Below are 16,185 nucleotides of genomic sequence, written 5' to 3'. Positions count from 1 at the left end.
GGAGCAGGACCTACAGCCAACACCTTAACCTGATTCTGTGTTGTGTCTGTCAACAGGTCCCCAGCCCGGCCCAACCCCCATGGCCACTTCAACATCTACCAGGCCTGCCCCAGCCTCAGCCCCAGCCCCCAAAAGCTCCGTGGCGGCTTCGGTCCCGGCCGAGCAGAACACTACACCCATGACGACGAAAGCCCCAGCCACCCAGAGCCCCTCTGCATCCCCTGGAAGCTCCGTGGAGAACTCAGCCCCGGCCCAGGGCTCGACCACAACACAGCAGAGCCTGAGTGTTACTACTAAGGCTGAAGCTAAGGATGCAGGTGGCGTCCCCACGGCACACGTCACCGGCTCTGCTCGGCCTGTCACCAGTGGCAGCCAGGTCGCAGCTCAGGACCCAGCTGCATCCAAAGCTCCGAGCAACCACAGCATCACCACAAAGCCTCTGGCCACAGAGGCCACGAGCCAGGCCCCCCGTCAGACCACAGATGTCGGCACCCCGGGACCCACTGCTCCTCCTGTGACCAACTCGACCAGCCCTGACCTGCTGGGCCATGCCACCCCGAAGCCCTCCGAGGGGCCCCAGCTCAGTTTCCCCACGGCTGCTGGCAGCCTGGGCCCTGTCACTGGCTCTGGCACCGGCTCTGGCACCCTCTCCACACCCCAGGGGAAGCCTGCGACACTGAGTGAGTGTGACTGCTTGGTTTTCCTTTTATTTTCAGGGAAGAATAAACTTTTCAGTGCTTATATGAGGGGCCTTCAAAACGTTTGTGGAAAATGCAAATTGTGACAAAATTCTGCATGAATTTCTCAGTTCTTCTACTGAAATAAACAGCTCCTTCAGCTCCTTTTTCATTTATTTTTATTTGAGAGGCAGGGAGAGAGAGAGAGAGAGAAAATCTTCCATCTTCCATCTGCTGGTTCTCTCCAAATTCCTGTAACATCCAGGGCTGGGCCAGGCCAAAGCTGGGAGCCTGGTCTCCCATGTAGGTGCAGGGGCCCAAGCACTCGTGCCATCCTCCATTCTTTCCCAGGTGCATTGACAAGGAGCTGGATTGGAAGTGGAACAGCCGGGACTCAAACTGGCACCCATAAGGGATGCTGGCGCTGCAGGCGATGGCTATACCCGCTATACCTCAGTGCCAGCCCCTAATTCAGTTTTTTTTTCTTAAATAGGGAAGCTTCTCAATTACTTTTTTTTTTTTTTTTTTAAGATTTATTTATTTTATTTGAAAGGCAGAGTTACAAAGAGGCTGAGGCGGGGCTGGGGAGAGGTCTTCCATCTGCTGGTTCACTTCCCGGATGGCCGCAATGGCCAGAGCTACGCTGATCCGAAGCCAAGAGCTTCCTCCGGGTCTCCCCTGCAGGTGCAGGGGCCCAGGGACTTGGGCTGTCTTCTGCTTTCCCAGGCCACAGCAGAGAGCTGGATTGGAAGTGTGCAGCCGGGACTCAAACTGGTGCCGATATGGGCCCTACCCGCCACATCACAGCGCCGGCCCCCCTAATTCAGTTTTTCAGGAACTTTTTGAAGCCCCTTGTGTCCCATACAGGTGCTCAGCTGGCAGGCAGAGTAAATTCATGCTGAGAGTTAAACACAGTTCCTTCAGAATCGGCTTCCCATGTGAGTGATGAGCGCAGGCCAGCAGAGCTGAGCGCGCAGGTGGAGCTCAGTGCTCCGCCTGCCCCGGCCAGCGCCTCAGCCACACGGGAGACTGCGTGCCCACGGCAGGGTGTTGGTTGCACTCTAGAAAGGACAGTGCATCTCCCACTGTCCCACGACAACTCACAGTAAGAAACACATTTTAGGGGTCGGTATTGTGGTGCCGTGGGTTAAGCTGCTGCCTGGGACGTCAGCCTGTGAGCGCTGGTTCAAGTTCTAGCTGCTGCACTTCTGATCCAGCTCCCTGTTCATGCACTTGGGAAAGCAGAGGAAGATGCAAGTGCTTGGGCCCCTGCACCCATGTGGGAGCCCAGGTGGAGCTCCGGACTCCCAGCTTCAGCCTGGCCCTGAATTGGCCTTTGTGACCATTTGGGGAATAAACCAGAGGGTGGAAGATTCTCTCTCTCTCTCTCTCTCTCTCTCTCTCTCTGTTGCTCTGCCTTGCAAATAAATAAACCTTTAAAAAATAAGTAAATACATATTTAGGAAACAAGAAACACACTTTACTTTTACATCATGATCCGGAACACATACACCTAACACACACATGAATTGATTCGGAAGTTTCACTAAATAAGAGTTCAGCTTTCTATTATACATCCTGATATTGTCTACTGTATTCCATTTCCTATTATTTAGTTTTTTAAAAAAAAATGTATTTGAAAGGCAGAGTGACAGAAGGGGAGGGGGAGGGGGCAGGGGCCAGGAAGGATGGTCCTCCAACCTCTGGTTCACTCCCCAGATGGCCACAGCAGTTGGGGCAGGAGACTGGAACTCCATCCAGGTCTCCTGCATGGGTGCAGGGCCCCAAGTCCGTGGGTCACCTTCCACTGCTCTCCCAGGCACATTAGTAGGGAGCTGAATTAGAAGTGGAGCAGCCAGGACTCCAACTGGTGTATATGGGATGCCGCTGTTGCAGGCGGTGGCTTAGCCTGCCACGCCACAATGCCAGCCCCTCGGTTTTTCAAGTGATAATCTTAGTCTGGAAAATTAACTTCAGAATCTACAGATGGGCCATGCACCTCCAGACCCTGACCCGTCCAGATCTGTCGAAGCGGAACTCCTGGCCGTGAACCTGGGAGCCTGCATTCCTGGGAGCTCCAGGGTGCTGGGTGCACACTGGGGGTCACGGTGGCCGTGTGCTGCAGTGAGAGTGCCCTGAGCCGGGTGCGCCTGGGTCCAAGTCTCTGCCACCCTTCGGCGTGTGGCCTTGGGCAGATCACGAGGCTCAGTCTCCCCACTTACAGAACAGGGTGACGACGGGACCTCCCCCAGAGTGCGGGTGTGAGGTTCTATAAGGGCAGCATTGCTGTAGCGTCAACTCCCGTGGCTGGTTCTTTGGCTCGTCCCAGCCCCCTGTCGACTGTCACAGGGCTCCACGTCATCCCCCTGCCTCCCTCCCCAGAGCCTGCTGGCTCCAGCTTGGTGGCGGCTGAGACCAAACACCCCGAGAAAGCCGCCTGTGCAGGGCACTGCTTCCTGTGGTTGACTGTTGTGTTCCCGATTGCAGCGCCCGTGGCCAGCTCAGCAGAGACTCAAGGGATGCCCAGCCCGATGCCACCCAGCCCAGCCTCCCCCTCCTCCTCCCCCTTTCCCTCCTCTCCCTCCCCCTCCCCCGCACTGCAGCCCTCGGGCCCCTCGGCGGCAGGAACAGAGGACACAACCGGCAGGGGCCCCACAAGCTCCAGCACTGAGTTGGCTTCAACTGCCCTGCACGGCCCCAGCACGCTTTCCCCCACCTCGGCAGTGAGAGACCAGAGGGTGAGTCCCGGGCCCAGGCAGGAGGGCGGTTCTAGTCCTCCTTCACCCGGAACCCTGGCTTGGGGCTATTGGGAGCCATCTGCTTTCACCGCCTTTGCCTGGCATGGCCCGATGCTGCCTCACACGGCTGGGCAGTGGGGGCCATGCCCGGCTCCGAGCCTGGTCCAGCGGTGCCCAGCTTGCCACGAGCTGCTCCTCCCTTCCACCCAGGGGCGGGCAGGGTCGGAGAGCCCCTGGCTGTGGGCCTCGACCTGTTCTACCGGCCTCTTCCAGGTAAGCTGCGGGCCTCCGGAGAGACCAACCGAGCAGCTGCTCATCCTGAACCTCACCAGAAGCAGCCCCTGCGTGAGTACCTGGCCCCCCAGAGCCCCAGGACCCCGCCCCAGGCTGGCAGCCAGCCAGCATCCAGGTGGGGAAGGTGGAGGAATGAGGCGGTGAGCGGTACCTCCCCACTCCAAGTTGTTTTTTTTTGTTTGTTTGTTTGTTTGTTTTTTTTTTTTTTTTTTTTTTTTAAAGATACATGTATTTCAAAGGCAGAGTCAGGGAGAAGGAGAGACAGAGATCTCCATGCACTCGGTCAGTCCCCAAATGGGAGCAACAGCTAGGGCTGGGCCAGCAACTTGGAACTCCACCTGGGTGGGTGGGTGCAGGGGCCCAAGCACTTGGACCATCGTTTTCAGCTTTCCCAGGTGCATTAGCAGGGAGCAGCTGGGACTCGAGACAGCACTGGAGCTGCAGGCTGCAGCTTAGCCCGCTGTGCCCCAGCGCCACACCCGCCCCCCAGTCTGAACAGAGCAAGCAGTCGGGACAAGGCAGGGTCAGGGAAAGGAGCCGGGTCTTCCTGACTCCGGGAGCTGGAAGGCTCTGGACCTGGTCCCTTCTGCCTCTGTCTCTGGGCTTCGGAGACTCACCTCACAGTGACAGGTGTGGTCAGCCCAACTCCTGCTCTTCTGATTGGGTTCATGCTTCCTAGTCTCACTGAGGGAACAGAGTGGGCAGCTCTCCCCTGACCTGGGGAGCTAGGGAGCTGGCTGGGAGCTAGGAAGACCCCAGAACTACGGGCCCCTGGACGCAAAGCAGCCAGGCCCTGCGGTGAGGACGCCCCAGCGGAGAGAGGCTGTGGTAGCTGCAGTCCTTTGGCTGTTGGGGCCTGGGGGTGCCGGTGCTGCCGGCTCGCTGCTGCCCTCTCCTGGTGAGTGTGTGTCTGCAGCCACCCCTGGTCGCGTAGCCCACGAAGTGAAGTTGCACCCCAAGGCTAGAGGGGTCTTGTTTCCGGCAGATCTTTTCCTTCTGTGTAGCCAGTCTGCAAGTGACCGTTGTAGCCGCCCGCTGCTGGGGCTGGGATGACTGCACAAGGCACGGACTGCCCCGAGCTTGGCCGTGGATTCCCTCCTAAGGCAGGATGGGGCGTTAGTAAGCCCGAGGGATTCCAGGGGCTGTTTGGGGGGGCGGGTGTCCTCAGGGAAGCCGTGCCCCACGTTCCAAAGTCAGGTCAGAGAAACAGCGGCGAGCAGGCAGCACTGGAGCCGCCTCAGCTGGTTCCTCCTGCACGGGCAGCTGGGTGACCCCTGCTTTGCCCTATGCCGCCTCCTGTCCCCAGCCCGCTCCTGGCTTCAGAGCAGGACCTTAGCCGGGGAGGAGCATGCGCATTGCAGCTCGCAGAGTACCTGTCGGAGAGGCCGGCCAGGCTGGCCAAGGGCAGGCTCCGCACGAGGTGGCGCCCCCTTGCGGGGAGAGGCAGGCGCCCATTCACGATCCCTAAAGGACCATAACCACGGTGAACAGCGAAGGGGTCAGCAGACAGGAATGAGGCAGACACAAGCAAACACTGACTCGGTAGAACAGCACATGGCTCTTTTAACTTTTTAAAAAAGATTTATTTATTTGATGAGTAGAGTTATAGAGAGGGGCAGACAGAGGTCTTCCATCCATGGTTCAATCCCCAAATGGCTACAATAGCTTGGGCTGGTCCAGGCCAAAGCCAGGAACTTCACCCAGGTCTCCCACGTGGGTGCAGGGTCCCAAGCACTCGGGCCATCTTTTGCTACTTTCCCAGGCACATGAGCAGAGAGCTGGACAGGAAGTGGAACAGCTGGGACCAAACTGGCGCCCATATGGGATGCCGGTGTTGCAGGCAGCAGCGGCTCAACCCACTGGGCCCTGGCACCATACTCGTGACTGGGAATGGCACCAGGAGGGCTGGGGTAGTGACCGGGCTCAAGCCCCGGGAGCCCCGGCTGCTGCCACAAGGACTCACCGGTGGTCTCCCCACAACAGACAGACAGCCTTCCGGAAGACAAACTGGTCACCCTGCTGTGCCGAGCGGCCAAGCCCACCTTCAACCCCGCCCAGGACCAGTGCCACGTGCTGCTGGCGCCCATGCTGGGGAGCCACGCGGTGGTGGTCAAAGAAATCACCATCAAGAGTGAGTTGAGGGCAAGGGGCGCCGAGGCCCCTGCTGTGGGAGGGGGGCGGGTGGGGGGAGTTCCACTCCGCTTCCGGCCCACCCAGTGAGCCGCGCAGGCTCTGAGCTGGATGCTGAGGCAGCCCCTCTCGCCCCTCCCACAGCGAATCTGCTGCCCACGGCCGTGTTCGAGCTGCTGAAGGACAGATGGGATGACCTGAGAGAGGTACAGGGCTGCCCCTGTGGGCTGGGACCCCCGTGTGGCCTCTCTCTCGTGGAGGAGCCTAGGCTGAGCAAACCCAGAGAGGGCACGGCGGCCCCGGGCCTGACGGCTGCCCTTGTCCTTCCCGGCCAGGAGGGCGTCAGCGACATGCAGCTGGGGGACCAGGGGCCCCCGGAGGAGACCGAGGACCGCTTCAGCCTGCCGCTCATCATCACCATCGTCTGCATGGCCTCCTTCCTGCTGCTTGTCGCGGCCCTCTACGGCTGCTGCCACCAGCGCCTCTCCCATAGGAAGGACCAGGTGGGCGCCTCTTCCTCCCCGTACCGCAGCAAAGCAGAGGGGGCCGGCAGACTGCCCCGGTACCTGTGGGAGCAGGAGTCAGCCTCACCTGCGTGGGCCTTGCTGTGGATGGACCCACGCGTGCCCGGCTCTCCCAAACCCCTTCCTGGATTGCCCGTGGTTACACTTCCAGCCGGGCCCTGGGCGCTGCAGAGGGGGCAGCCGGCTCCCGGTGCCCAGCGTCCTCACGGACCCTCGGACAGGCCCTCTGTTCTCGGGGAGGGAGCAGGCACGGCTGCCAGGTGTCCGTGGGGACCCCGTGGCCACCTTGCCCAGGCTGGGGGGTCGTCTCTACAGTCCTGCCGGTTCACGCTGATGGATGGGCGCCTGGAGGGGGTGGGGGGAGGGGATCAGAGACAGAGCCTGGAGGGCTGGCCTTTGGACGAGGCCCCCACCTGTGAGCGCTGAGTGCGCAGCTCAGCCAGTCCCTGGGTTGCCAGGGCACCTGTATTCCAAAATCCCCTCCAAATCTGCTCTTTCCCCGCTCCAGCAACGACTCACGGAGGAGCTGCAGACCGTGGAGAACGGTTACCATGACAACCCGACCCTAGAAGTGATGGAGACGTCGGCCGAGATGCAGGAGAAGAAGGTGGTCAACCTTAACGGGGAGCTGGGGGACAGCTGGATTGTCCCGCTGGACAACCTGACCAAGGACGACCTGGACGAGGAGGAAGACACGCACCTCTAACGGGTCTGCCGCCGCCCGCCCCCACCACTGCTCACTGACCACCTCAAGTGCCGCTGGACCGGGGAGGACGTCCCCTTCCGGCTCCAGGAGAGGACTGGGGGAGCGCGGCTCCCAGGGCCGCCCCCTCCCAGCGCCCCCAGGGCCTTGCCTCTCCCTTCTCAAGCTGAACACGTCACAGCCCATGCAGATCCCTCCTGTAAGATAACCCACGAGTGCCTGAGCGCAGTGCTGCTGGCAGGGGCCAGGCAGGCTCAGGGCGAAGCAGCGGACCTCCATTCCCCTACTCACAGGCCCCGCCCTTCTGTCCCATGCTCCTGTGCACCCATCTACACCGTGGTGCTCACTTGCGCCCTCTCCTGGGCACAGGGTGAAACTGCAGTTGGTGGGTGGGCTGGAATGGAGAGCAGGCCCAGACCTGGTTGGAGGTCTCCGTGGGGTCCGATGACTCGGAAGGACAGGTCCCCAGTTCTCATCTCTTTTCCCCGCCTCGCCTGCCAGCAGTTCTTCCTTCTCCCCTTTTTTCCACTTGGTCCCAGGGCCCCTGGGGGTTTGCACAGGTCATTTCCGGACCTTGGACCTCTTGTTCTGCATTCTGATTTCCTTACATTTGCTTAACGGAATTGGGACTTAGCCCAGACGGGCCTCTCAGTGTGAGCGAGTTCTGCCTACGGGGTCCAGAGGGGAGCCCTGCACCCACACTGGTCGGTCACCCCCGGCTCTCCAGGGAGAGGCTCCCCAAGCTCTCCTTTGGTCTTCCAACCTCCCCCCTCCCAGGGACTAAAAGCTGCAGTAGCAAAGTGTTCCTCTGGTTCAGTTCACTGACCAGGGTGAATCCCAGAGCCCCAGCAGGGAGGGGCAGGACAGGCCCCGCCCAGACGTGTCTTACCGGACAATCCCCTGGAACAGCCAGGAAGACAGGCATGACTCTCCACTGCATAGAGAACTCAGGGACTTCTCAAGTTGCTGAGGGTTTTGTTCTGTTTGCATGCACGTTTGTTTTCTAACCCAGCCCTCCACTGCCAAAGGCCAAAGCTCAAATGACTGGGGACTCAGTTAATCCAGGCCTGGTTCTCCTGTGGCCTCACAGGAAGGCAGGCCCAGGATACGCAGTGCACGCTAAGGTGTGTAACTCACCGTGCTGTTTGTCTTCTCCGTAACCCACTGGGGCTACTGGGGGCATCTCAGGGAAGCACAAAGCCATGTCCATTCCCCAACATGGGAGGCCTGTGTGTGGGCTCAGCAGCCAGCTGGCGGGTAGAAGGCAGAGTGAGGTTTAAGCTGATCTGAGAAGGGGGAATCCTGCCTAGAATCTGGAACTTATGGCCTTTATTGTTCTGGGCATGAGTCACCTGGAACCCACTAGGAAAATGGCAGAACTGTTTAGGGGAACGAAAATCGTCATTTCAGGGCTAAAATCCACGCACTTCTCCAGGGTCCTAGAGGCAGAGCCAGGCTGCACTGGTTAGAATGAATCAGGCTTTCTGCTTTGGCCCAGGCTGTTTTTAAAAGGGGGTGGGGCTCAGGGAAGAGCCTTCCCTGGCCGCCAGATTGCTCCCTGATGCAGGCTGTAGCCATTTCCTATCCTAGAGGAAGAGAAAGGTCAGAGTCAAGGGTGGCCTCTCCAGTTTCCCGAGAGTTGGGGGAATGCTAGGCCCGAGCATCCCCAAGCATCCGCCCTCTCTAGCAGCTGGAGGTGTGGGCTGGGCAACTGTGAAACATTATGCTGGAGAGCGGTCTCGGCTTCTGCACCTGCCCCTGGGGGAGAGGCCGGACTGGATCGTTTCTCCTGTGCTGGTTCGGGGTCATGTTCCCCAGCCAGGGCATTTGACAAAGGCAGCAAGTATGCCTGGGCTGCAGCTCTGAGAGATGACGACTGGCAGGGACTAGAGAGCAGGACGCTGGCCTGGTGAGAAGAATGGCCATGCAGTGTCCATGGAGAGCCTGGGACAGCTTTCCCAGGACTGCCACCAGGGCTCCTGCCTTTCAGGTGTCTTCAGAATCTGGTATGGTGCCTTGGCTTTCTCCTGCCAGTAGGACCAGGCCACGTTACCATGCCTCTGTGGAGGTCATTTTCTTTCCCTGTCTTTTCTGGATTCTAAATGCTGTCCGATCGCTGAGATTCTGGGGCTGAGACGAGGTGAGAGGAACGCCAGGCGCTCAGCAGGACTGTATGCAAGTTGTACCAAAGAGAGCTTAGGAACCGTTTCTTTCAGGGACAAGCGGGGGGTCTGCTGGGCAGCCTGGGCGGTGCTGACGGAGGAGGTGCAGAGCATGGCACGGGCCTGATCCAGTCCAGGCACCAGGCTGGCCCCTGTCTGGAGGAGAGCTAGCAGAGAGCGTCAACACTTCTTGGGCTTTCTCTTTGACAATATACTGGAGAAACTTACATATGTTATTTTTTTTTTGGTTATGTAAATACAGTGGCCACGTGTTAATCTATCTTGCACTGCTTTAAGTGAATATACTTTGAAAAAAAAAAAACATGTGTTAGCTAGGAGAGATGGCTAAGCTCTTTCTCTGAACACGAATGTAAATGTCTATCCTACTAGAAATGAAAACTGTGTGTTCTTTTTTTTAAATGTTACGTAACAAGACAAGTTGGTGACAAAGTATTTGTCTTGTAGATCGGGCATTTTTATTTTAAAATGTGACCCTGGCTGGAGTCAGCTCGCAATGGCTGGACTGTGATGCTCTAGTGGGAGGTCTAGTCCAATCTTTTCCCGACTCTGAAGCCCGCAGCGACATGCTAAACTCCCAGGGTTATTTAGACAGGATTGGGAGCTGCAGCCGTAGCCTGCCCAGTACTTTGAGCCCCAGAGTCAGCGGCTCGCGGGCTGCCACTTGTGGGCACCAGACTGACACAGGGGAGGGAATTACCCCGCAGTCCCCCCGCCCTTACCCGGGAAGGCCAGGGAGGGCACGAAGACAACGGGGACTCCATCCACAGGCCGCATGCACTTCCTGTGAGTCAGCGATGTTGGAGGAGGAGTCTTTCTGCCAACGCTGTTGAATGAACTTTCTCAGGCGGAACTTCTCCCCGCAGGACCAAGGACCAAAGGGAACAAGACAGGGGGAGCGGAGATGGCAGAGTAAAACCACAGCATAGCTTTTGTCACTGTCATAGCTGACCTCGGGTCTACTGAGAACCCGACACCAAGGGGGAGGGGGCACTGTTACTTGATGTGGGTCTTATTGTTATTATTGTCAGTAAGTGTTAAACATTTTTCCCAGGAGACTGGGGAAGCAGATGTCTTAGTGGACAGGGGTCTGAAGTACACTGGACTTTATGGAGAAACTTGTTTGTAAAGACTTATAATTATTGCATTTTCTTACAAAAAATATATTTTGGAAAACTGTACACTATTAAAGTGCTTTTGTGGAAAGCTGGCTCAAGCCCCCGTATTTCTGCTCTGATTGCCTTGAACTTGTCACTTGTGCTCGAGGCGCCTCTCCCAGCAGCTGAGGACGCGTGGGCAGGGCCCTCTGCGCTCCTGGTTACCCTGCCCAACAGGTGCAGGGTGGGCGGGAGGAGGGGGATGAAGGAAAAGGGGAAACAGGCTGGTGGAGAGGTTTCCACCTTATCTCAGGCTACCCTAGAGGACCTCACTTCCCCGGACACTCTTTATTTTAAAGCCAGTTAGACTTCCACTCAGTGGTTCACAGCCCCTAACAGGATCTGCCTCTTGCCACGGAAGGTTTCTGCCCGTCTCTCCTGTGGGTGCACAGGGGAGGCAGAAGGGGTTTAGGGAAGGCTGACCCTGCGGTTATCTTGGTACCCTTTCTCTGTGCAAGGGGGGACACTCCCGTGTTCCCAACTTACAGGAGGGAAACTGTTAGAGGGTCAGTGTTCCTAGTTGCTGGACAACAGTCTGCTTGCAGGCCTCCTGCAGTTCACAAAACATTTCTCACCTGTCTTGTTCATCGGCAGAAGTAGGGAGGAACCCCAGGCCTTGACTCTGCGTGTTTGCCCAAGTGCACGCTGACGCTCAAATTCCAACAGCCACCAAACACATTTCTGGAACGCTAACTGCTGCTAGCAGTTCCCTTTCATGTGGAGTTCTGAGAGGCAGTTGGCGCCCTGCAGTGCCAGGGCGTTCTGAGGTTCACCTCCAGGGTATGCCAGGGATACACAAGGCGTGGACCGAGGCCCACAGGGTGACTCAGAGCTTATCGTGGGCCACAAATCAGACCTAAGGCTCCATTCCCTTCCTGCGTAGGGCACTGACCCTGCTCTGCTCCCTAATCTGCCAACCAAGACGTTCTCTTGGTTGTCATCTTTGATTTGTTCCACCTGTTTGCCACTCTCAACCTCCCCATTCTATAAGCTCCTCCCCAAACCACTTACCCCAAGTTAGAAGTAAATAAAACAGGACTGGCTACGCTGATGAACATTAGTGACAAGTGGGGCAGAGAGGTTGAGACGGTACCCAGCGCTACATGGACGTTACTAGTGGATCTGGAAACAAACAGCAGAATGCCTGGCTCCTGGGTGACCTATCCTGTGGCCCAGGTTCAGAGGGTGGCGATGCGATGCATGCTACCCATGTGCCAAGCGTCCTCCCCTCCCCTCTTAGGCACTGCCGACCCTCAGAACTTTCTGGCGCTGTGCTGGGCAGCCCGCTTGGTGTCGCTCCCCCTCTTCGTGGAGGAACGACACTAAACCCTGCCTAGGCTTCATATCCGAGTCACGGCACCATTATGTCGCTCCCCGTCTTCGTGGAGGAACGACACAGGACCCTGCGTTGTTCTTTTGTCTGCTCGGCCCTCCCTGGGTTTGCTGCTGGTTCTTCCCGGGTTGGCTACCGTCCCTTCCACCTCCGTGGAAGGGCGGTTCCCCCTGCCACTTTCCCCACTTCTGCGGGGGAGCGGCACACCGCCGGCCGGCTCTCTCGGGGGCTGCACAGGTGTTCCTTCAGATAGATGTTCCTGGTGCATGTTGTCTCTCTTCTCCTTTATGGTCCTCTTCCACCAATCCCAACTCTGCTACCCACACGCCGAGTGCGCTGCTCTCCTCCAATCAGGAGCAGGTCCTGCAGCTTGTCAAGTTGGCAAGAGGCAGCTGTGTAGAAGCTGTTTGCTCCTCTCCCAGCGCCATATTGTGGGAGAGCAGATGTATAGAATAAGTCTTAATTCCAGTAACAGTATAGTCCGAGTTGCTCCCCACAGCTTGGACCAAGTTTTTCTCCCCTCTTTCCTAAGAACATCTCTGCTTGGATGCGGCTGGGTCCCCTTACTTCTCCTGGGTGGGTGTCCAGCAAGAGGGCAGCCCTCCAGGGACAGAACAGCTGGACAGCAGGGAGGCTGGGAATTGCCTCTGCTGGCTCACCTTCCTGAGGTTGCACAGAGCCCCCAGTCTCCACTCTCTGTTCCTTTGCTCCTTCCAAGACACGCAGCGGGCAAAGGAGGTGATGTAACACATGGTGCTAAAGGAAGGAGTCAGCAAGTCGTGTGCAAACTCGCGGGTGGGCTGACTAGCACAGGTCCCGGGAGAGCCGTCAGCCGCCCCTTCTAGGGATGCCTTCAGCCTTCAGGGCTTAAACGTCAAGAATGGAACAATATTTTCCTTTTTAATTTCTACGGATTCTGTGGTTGCCAGATAGAGGAGGAGTATGGCCATTTCCCTACTAGAGCCGTATCCTCTCTCAGACAAGCACAAAGTAACGCCGTCAAACCTCTGGAGGTCCCCATACTCAGGCTGTGGAGCAGCTAGCATCTCAGCCAAAGTCAGCAGCCGAGCCCCGTGTCCACCCCTGCCCGCCAGGAGACAGAAAAACAGATTCAGGGCGGTGCCCTCCATCTCCGCCTTCGGTATGAACTCTCTGGAGCATTAACAAGGAAAAGCCAGCTCCCTACCTTATCACTGTGCCTCATGTTTTCCTGTTTTGAAAACAAACTTTTGAGCCACACTCGGAGCACATCCTAGAAATGAGAACCATGTGGTGAGATATAGATTATTTGGTTTTAACACTGAAAAAACACAACTCTATTAGGAGTTCACACCAGGCCACAGCATCCCCAAGACGACAGGCGGAGGGGAGACCTGCTTATGGGAGTCCATCGGGCATCCGTATCCGGCTTCTGGCTCAGTTTATGTTTTTTCAAGGTTGGCCCTTTGTTACTTCCTCTCTGCTCTGGGGACAGAGACCAGGATTTTCCCAACACGGTAAATGTCCAAGTTCGCTCCCTTTACTATCTGTCTACAATTAGTTCTCTATTTCAGGTCAGTTTCTTCTCCTAGTTCCTGAACTCTACAGAGATCAGGTGAAAACTGCGCAAGCGGCCATTCATAGCAGATAGGAAAGCATTTCCTCAATAAGTAGCTGAGGGTGTCTTTAGAGACGGAAGCTTCCCCCAGAAATTCCGCGAGCTCATTCATTGGAGCGGCGTCCCAAGGGCCCTTCTACGGTGGGTCATGTTCCACCTCTGGGAGCCTGAAGAAAACCTCTTTGAGGGAAAAATACAACAACTACAGAAGCAAACACAGGCGACACCTTGTAAGGTCCATATATAACTTTTAATTAAGAAAATGAACAAAATACATTCTTTCTCCATATGTACATTACATACAACATAATTCTACAATCGCAATTGTTTAGCAGATCAATTTACTTATTCACATAGTAGTGTTAACACATGTACCAAACCTGGGATCAGAAATTTACATGTACTAAAAACCCAAATCCTAAAAAGCCCATATGGACTAAATTTAAAGCAAAGAGGATCAGAGGGAATGAGGAAGACCACAGAACACAACACAGCCCAACAATGACCTGGAACAATTACTGTCAGGACAGATCTGATACCCAGAAAGCACTGGTTTTAAAGCTCCCACCAGCTGACGCCATTCTTTCCACTTCTGACTTAGGGTACTTTAGGATGTGGATCTAACCCCACTGACAGCAAAACCCAGCGAGTTTCCCCCTCCACACACTAAGGAAAGGAGTCTCATCTAAAACACGGATCCTGTGCAAAGCTTCTGATTCTGAGCTGGTGTGCAGAAAAAGGAACATTGCTGATAGACACTGCTTAAGCACAGGAACTGTTCCGTGGGCCCCTCACTGATAATTGCATTCATTTTGTCTCTCTTCTGCTTCCCCCAGCCTCCCCGGCCTCTCGACAGCACCTCATCCATTGAGTCACTCCTAAACGGAAGGCTCCTCATGGTGTGGGTATGCTCCACTTCCCCCAGTGGTGCACTAACGTCCCAATTAGAAACATCAGGGGTCTAAGGATGAGATTTCCAGTGACCGGAGTGAGGCAGCTCCCCACAGCTCCCAGGTAGTAGCTGACATCCAGACGTCAGGGTTCAAGATACATATACAGAGAATTTTTTCAGACTATCTAGGAGAGGGTCATGAGTAAAATAACGTAATTAGGACAGGGGCAGTGTGCTTGCAATCTGGTTCTCCATGCCCACGGCATAAGACAATGAAAATGACTGTGAGAAAACGTTTTGTTAATGTCTGTTTTCCTTAAACCTTCTCTGGCCTTTACCCTGTTTAATAATGACGGAAATCGGGGACAAGAGAGTGAGTCTCATCAGTTAACTGACAGTGGCTCCCCTTCTTCACACTTAGTCATTTTCTATGAAAATGCATTTTTCTAATCACAAGAATCAATGTTGTCAAGTCCCATACAAGATATTAAAATTCTCCAGCCTCCAGGTGAGCTGGGTGCTGTCCGTTACCCACTTCCAGTCCAGGAGATGTTCTCACAAAAGGAGCCACCCACCGCGTGAGCACACAGTCCGGGAAGCTGGTCTGCCGGCTTTGGGAGAGCTGTAACTTCCTTCTCAGTCTAATTCCTGTCTACTTTGGTTTTGAGGGTCTATCTCGATCAGAAGGGATCTTAATGTCTGGCTACTGAGGACTTCTAATTTATAACATGTTCCTCAAGCTGCTTATAAATATGCCATTTTGGAAAGACAAGAATGCTGTTCCCAAGACTGCGACCGGCAAAGACGCAGTCAGCTTAGCTTTCTCGTGCTCGTCTCCTGAGGCTGACTCTTTGGGAAGGGTGGCACGGGAAGCAGTTCATTAGGAAGAAAGTGCATGTACTCCATGAAGAGATCTGCTCACGGTATTACGCAATTAATTCCTAAACTGAGCTGAAGAGTGTGCATAAAAGACAATTCATACCACACAGTCCAGTTTAATTCATTTCAAAAGACAATACACACAAGTCAAAAAACGGGCTGGCTTAAAGGCGACACAATCACATCATCACTTGCCCAGGCTAACTGTGCTGCTTAGGAGAGGAAATCACTTTCACTTTTCCAGATGAATTCTTCACAATAAAGGGAGAAAACTGTTTATAACATCAGTCGCCAATATCATTTTTTCTAAGAGAGGAAAAAACCAAAATCTCAAGGAGATGAAGTATGTGACTTTTCAGTTTATCTTCCCCTGTAGGAGAGCATTCATATTTACCCTCATATTTTTCGGCCTTCGATGTTCTACTGAGTTTCAGGTCAGGCTGACAATCACTTTCATGTCTTATAACTGTATTCAGTGTTTCCACGAGCACAGGTAACTTGTATACGTAAAATTAAGCCACAAAGTTAGACGTGTCCTAGGACTCTGAACTTGGAAAGCATGCGATGCTGTCCTGTTCCCCTGTTCATCTCAAGAAGGTAAATGCAGGGACTATAAGCAGTGTGCAAACATTGATGGCCAGGCCAGGATGGATAAGCTCCCCAACCCTCGGAACACACACATCAGGGGTCCACTCTACTGCTGCAATGGACCCAGAACACGAGCTAGACTGTCTCTATTGCAACCATTGTACGGATGTGCAGGGCACTGCGAGAATAAACTGAAATCATTAAACACTTCTAATGCCAAGACCTGATTATGTTTCTCTGCAAAGCAGAACAAACAAAAAACCTTGGGATTATATATAATAATTTTAAAGCTTGCAAACTAACATCAGTTCACTTCTGTGTGGGTTCAAAGTCATACATGAAGTCACAATATTCTATTTATTATTTAAATTTATATTTGAAAGGCAGAGAAAGACAGACAGAGAGAGAGAGAGAGAGAGAGAGAGAGAGATGAATCTCCCACCTGCTAGGGCTCAACCAGGCTGAAATCAGGAGCTTTGAACTCCATTCGGTC

The 16,185-nt window shown here is 55.1% G+C and overlaps 1 protein-coding gene across 1 annotated transcript in view; it reads left to right on the top strand.

The window, feature by feature from the left end:
• PODXL (podocalyxin like) overlaps positions 1–10,418 on the top strand; it is a gene marked incomplete at its 5' end in the record, with an annotated part of 42,697 nt that extends 32,279 nt beyond the window's left edge. The window contains 8 exon segments of the mRNA NM_001082766.1: positions 57–680; positions 3,165–3,415; positions 3,689–3,760; positions 3,932–3,991; positions 5,693–5,840; positions 5,984–6,045; positions 6,175–6,342; positions 6,872–10,418. Of these exon segments, the coding sequence (NP_001076235.1) occupies positions 57–680; positions 3,165–3,415; positions 3,689–3,760; positions 3,932–3,991; positions 5,693–5,840; positions 5,984–6,045; positions 6,175–6,342; positions 6,872–7,069 (1,583 nt within the window). The 3' untranslated portion in view covers positions 7,070–10,418.
• Between the last annotated feature and the right edge of the window lie 5,767 nt (positions 10,419–16,185).

This window comes from Oryctolagus cuniculus, chromosome 3 (genome assembly GCF_964237555.1).
Source record: "Oryctolagus cuniculus chromosome 3, mOryCun1.1, whole genome shotgun sequence".
NCBI classification, from domain to species: Eukaryota; Metazoa; Chordata; class Mammalia; order Lagomorpha; family Leporidae; genus Oryctolagus; species Oryctolagus cuniculus.
This window is presented reverse-complemented; position numbering and strand designations above follow the sequence as displayed.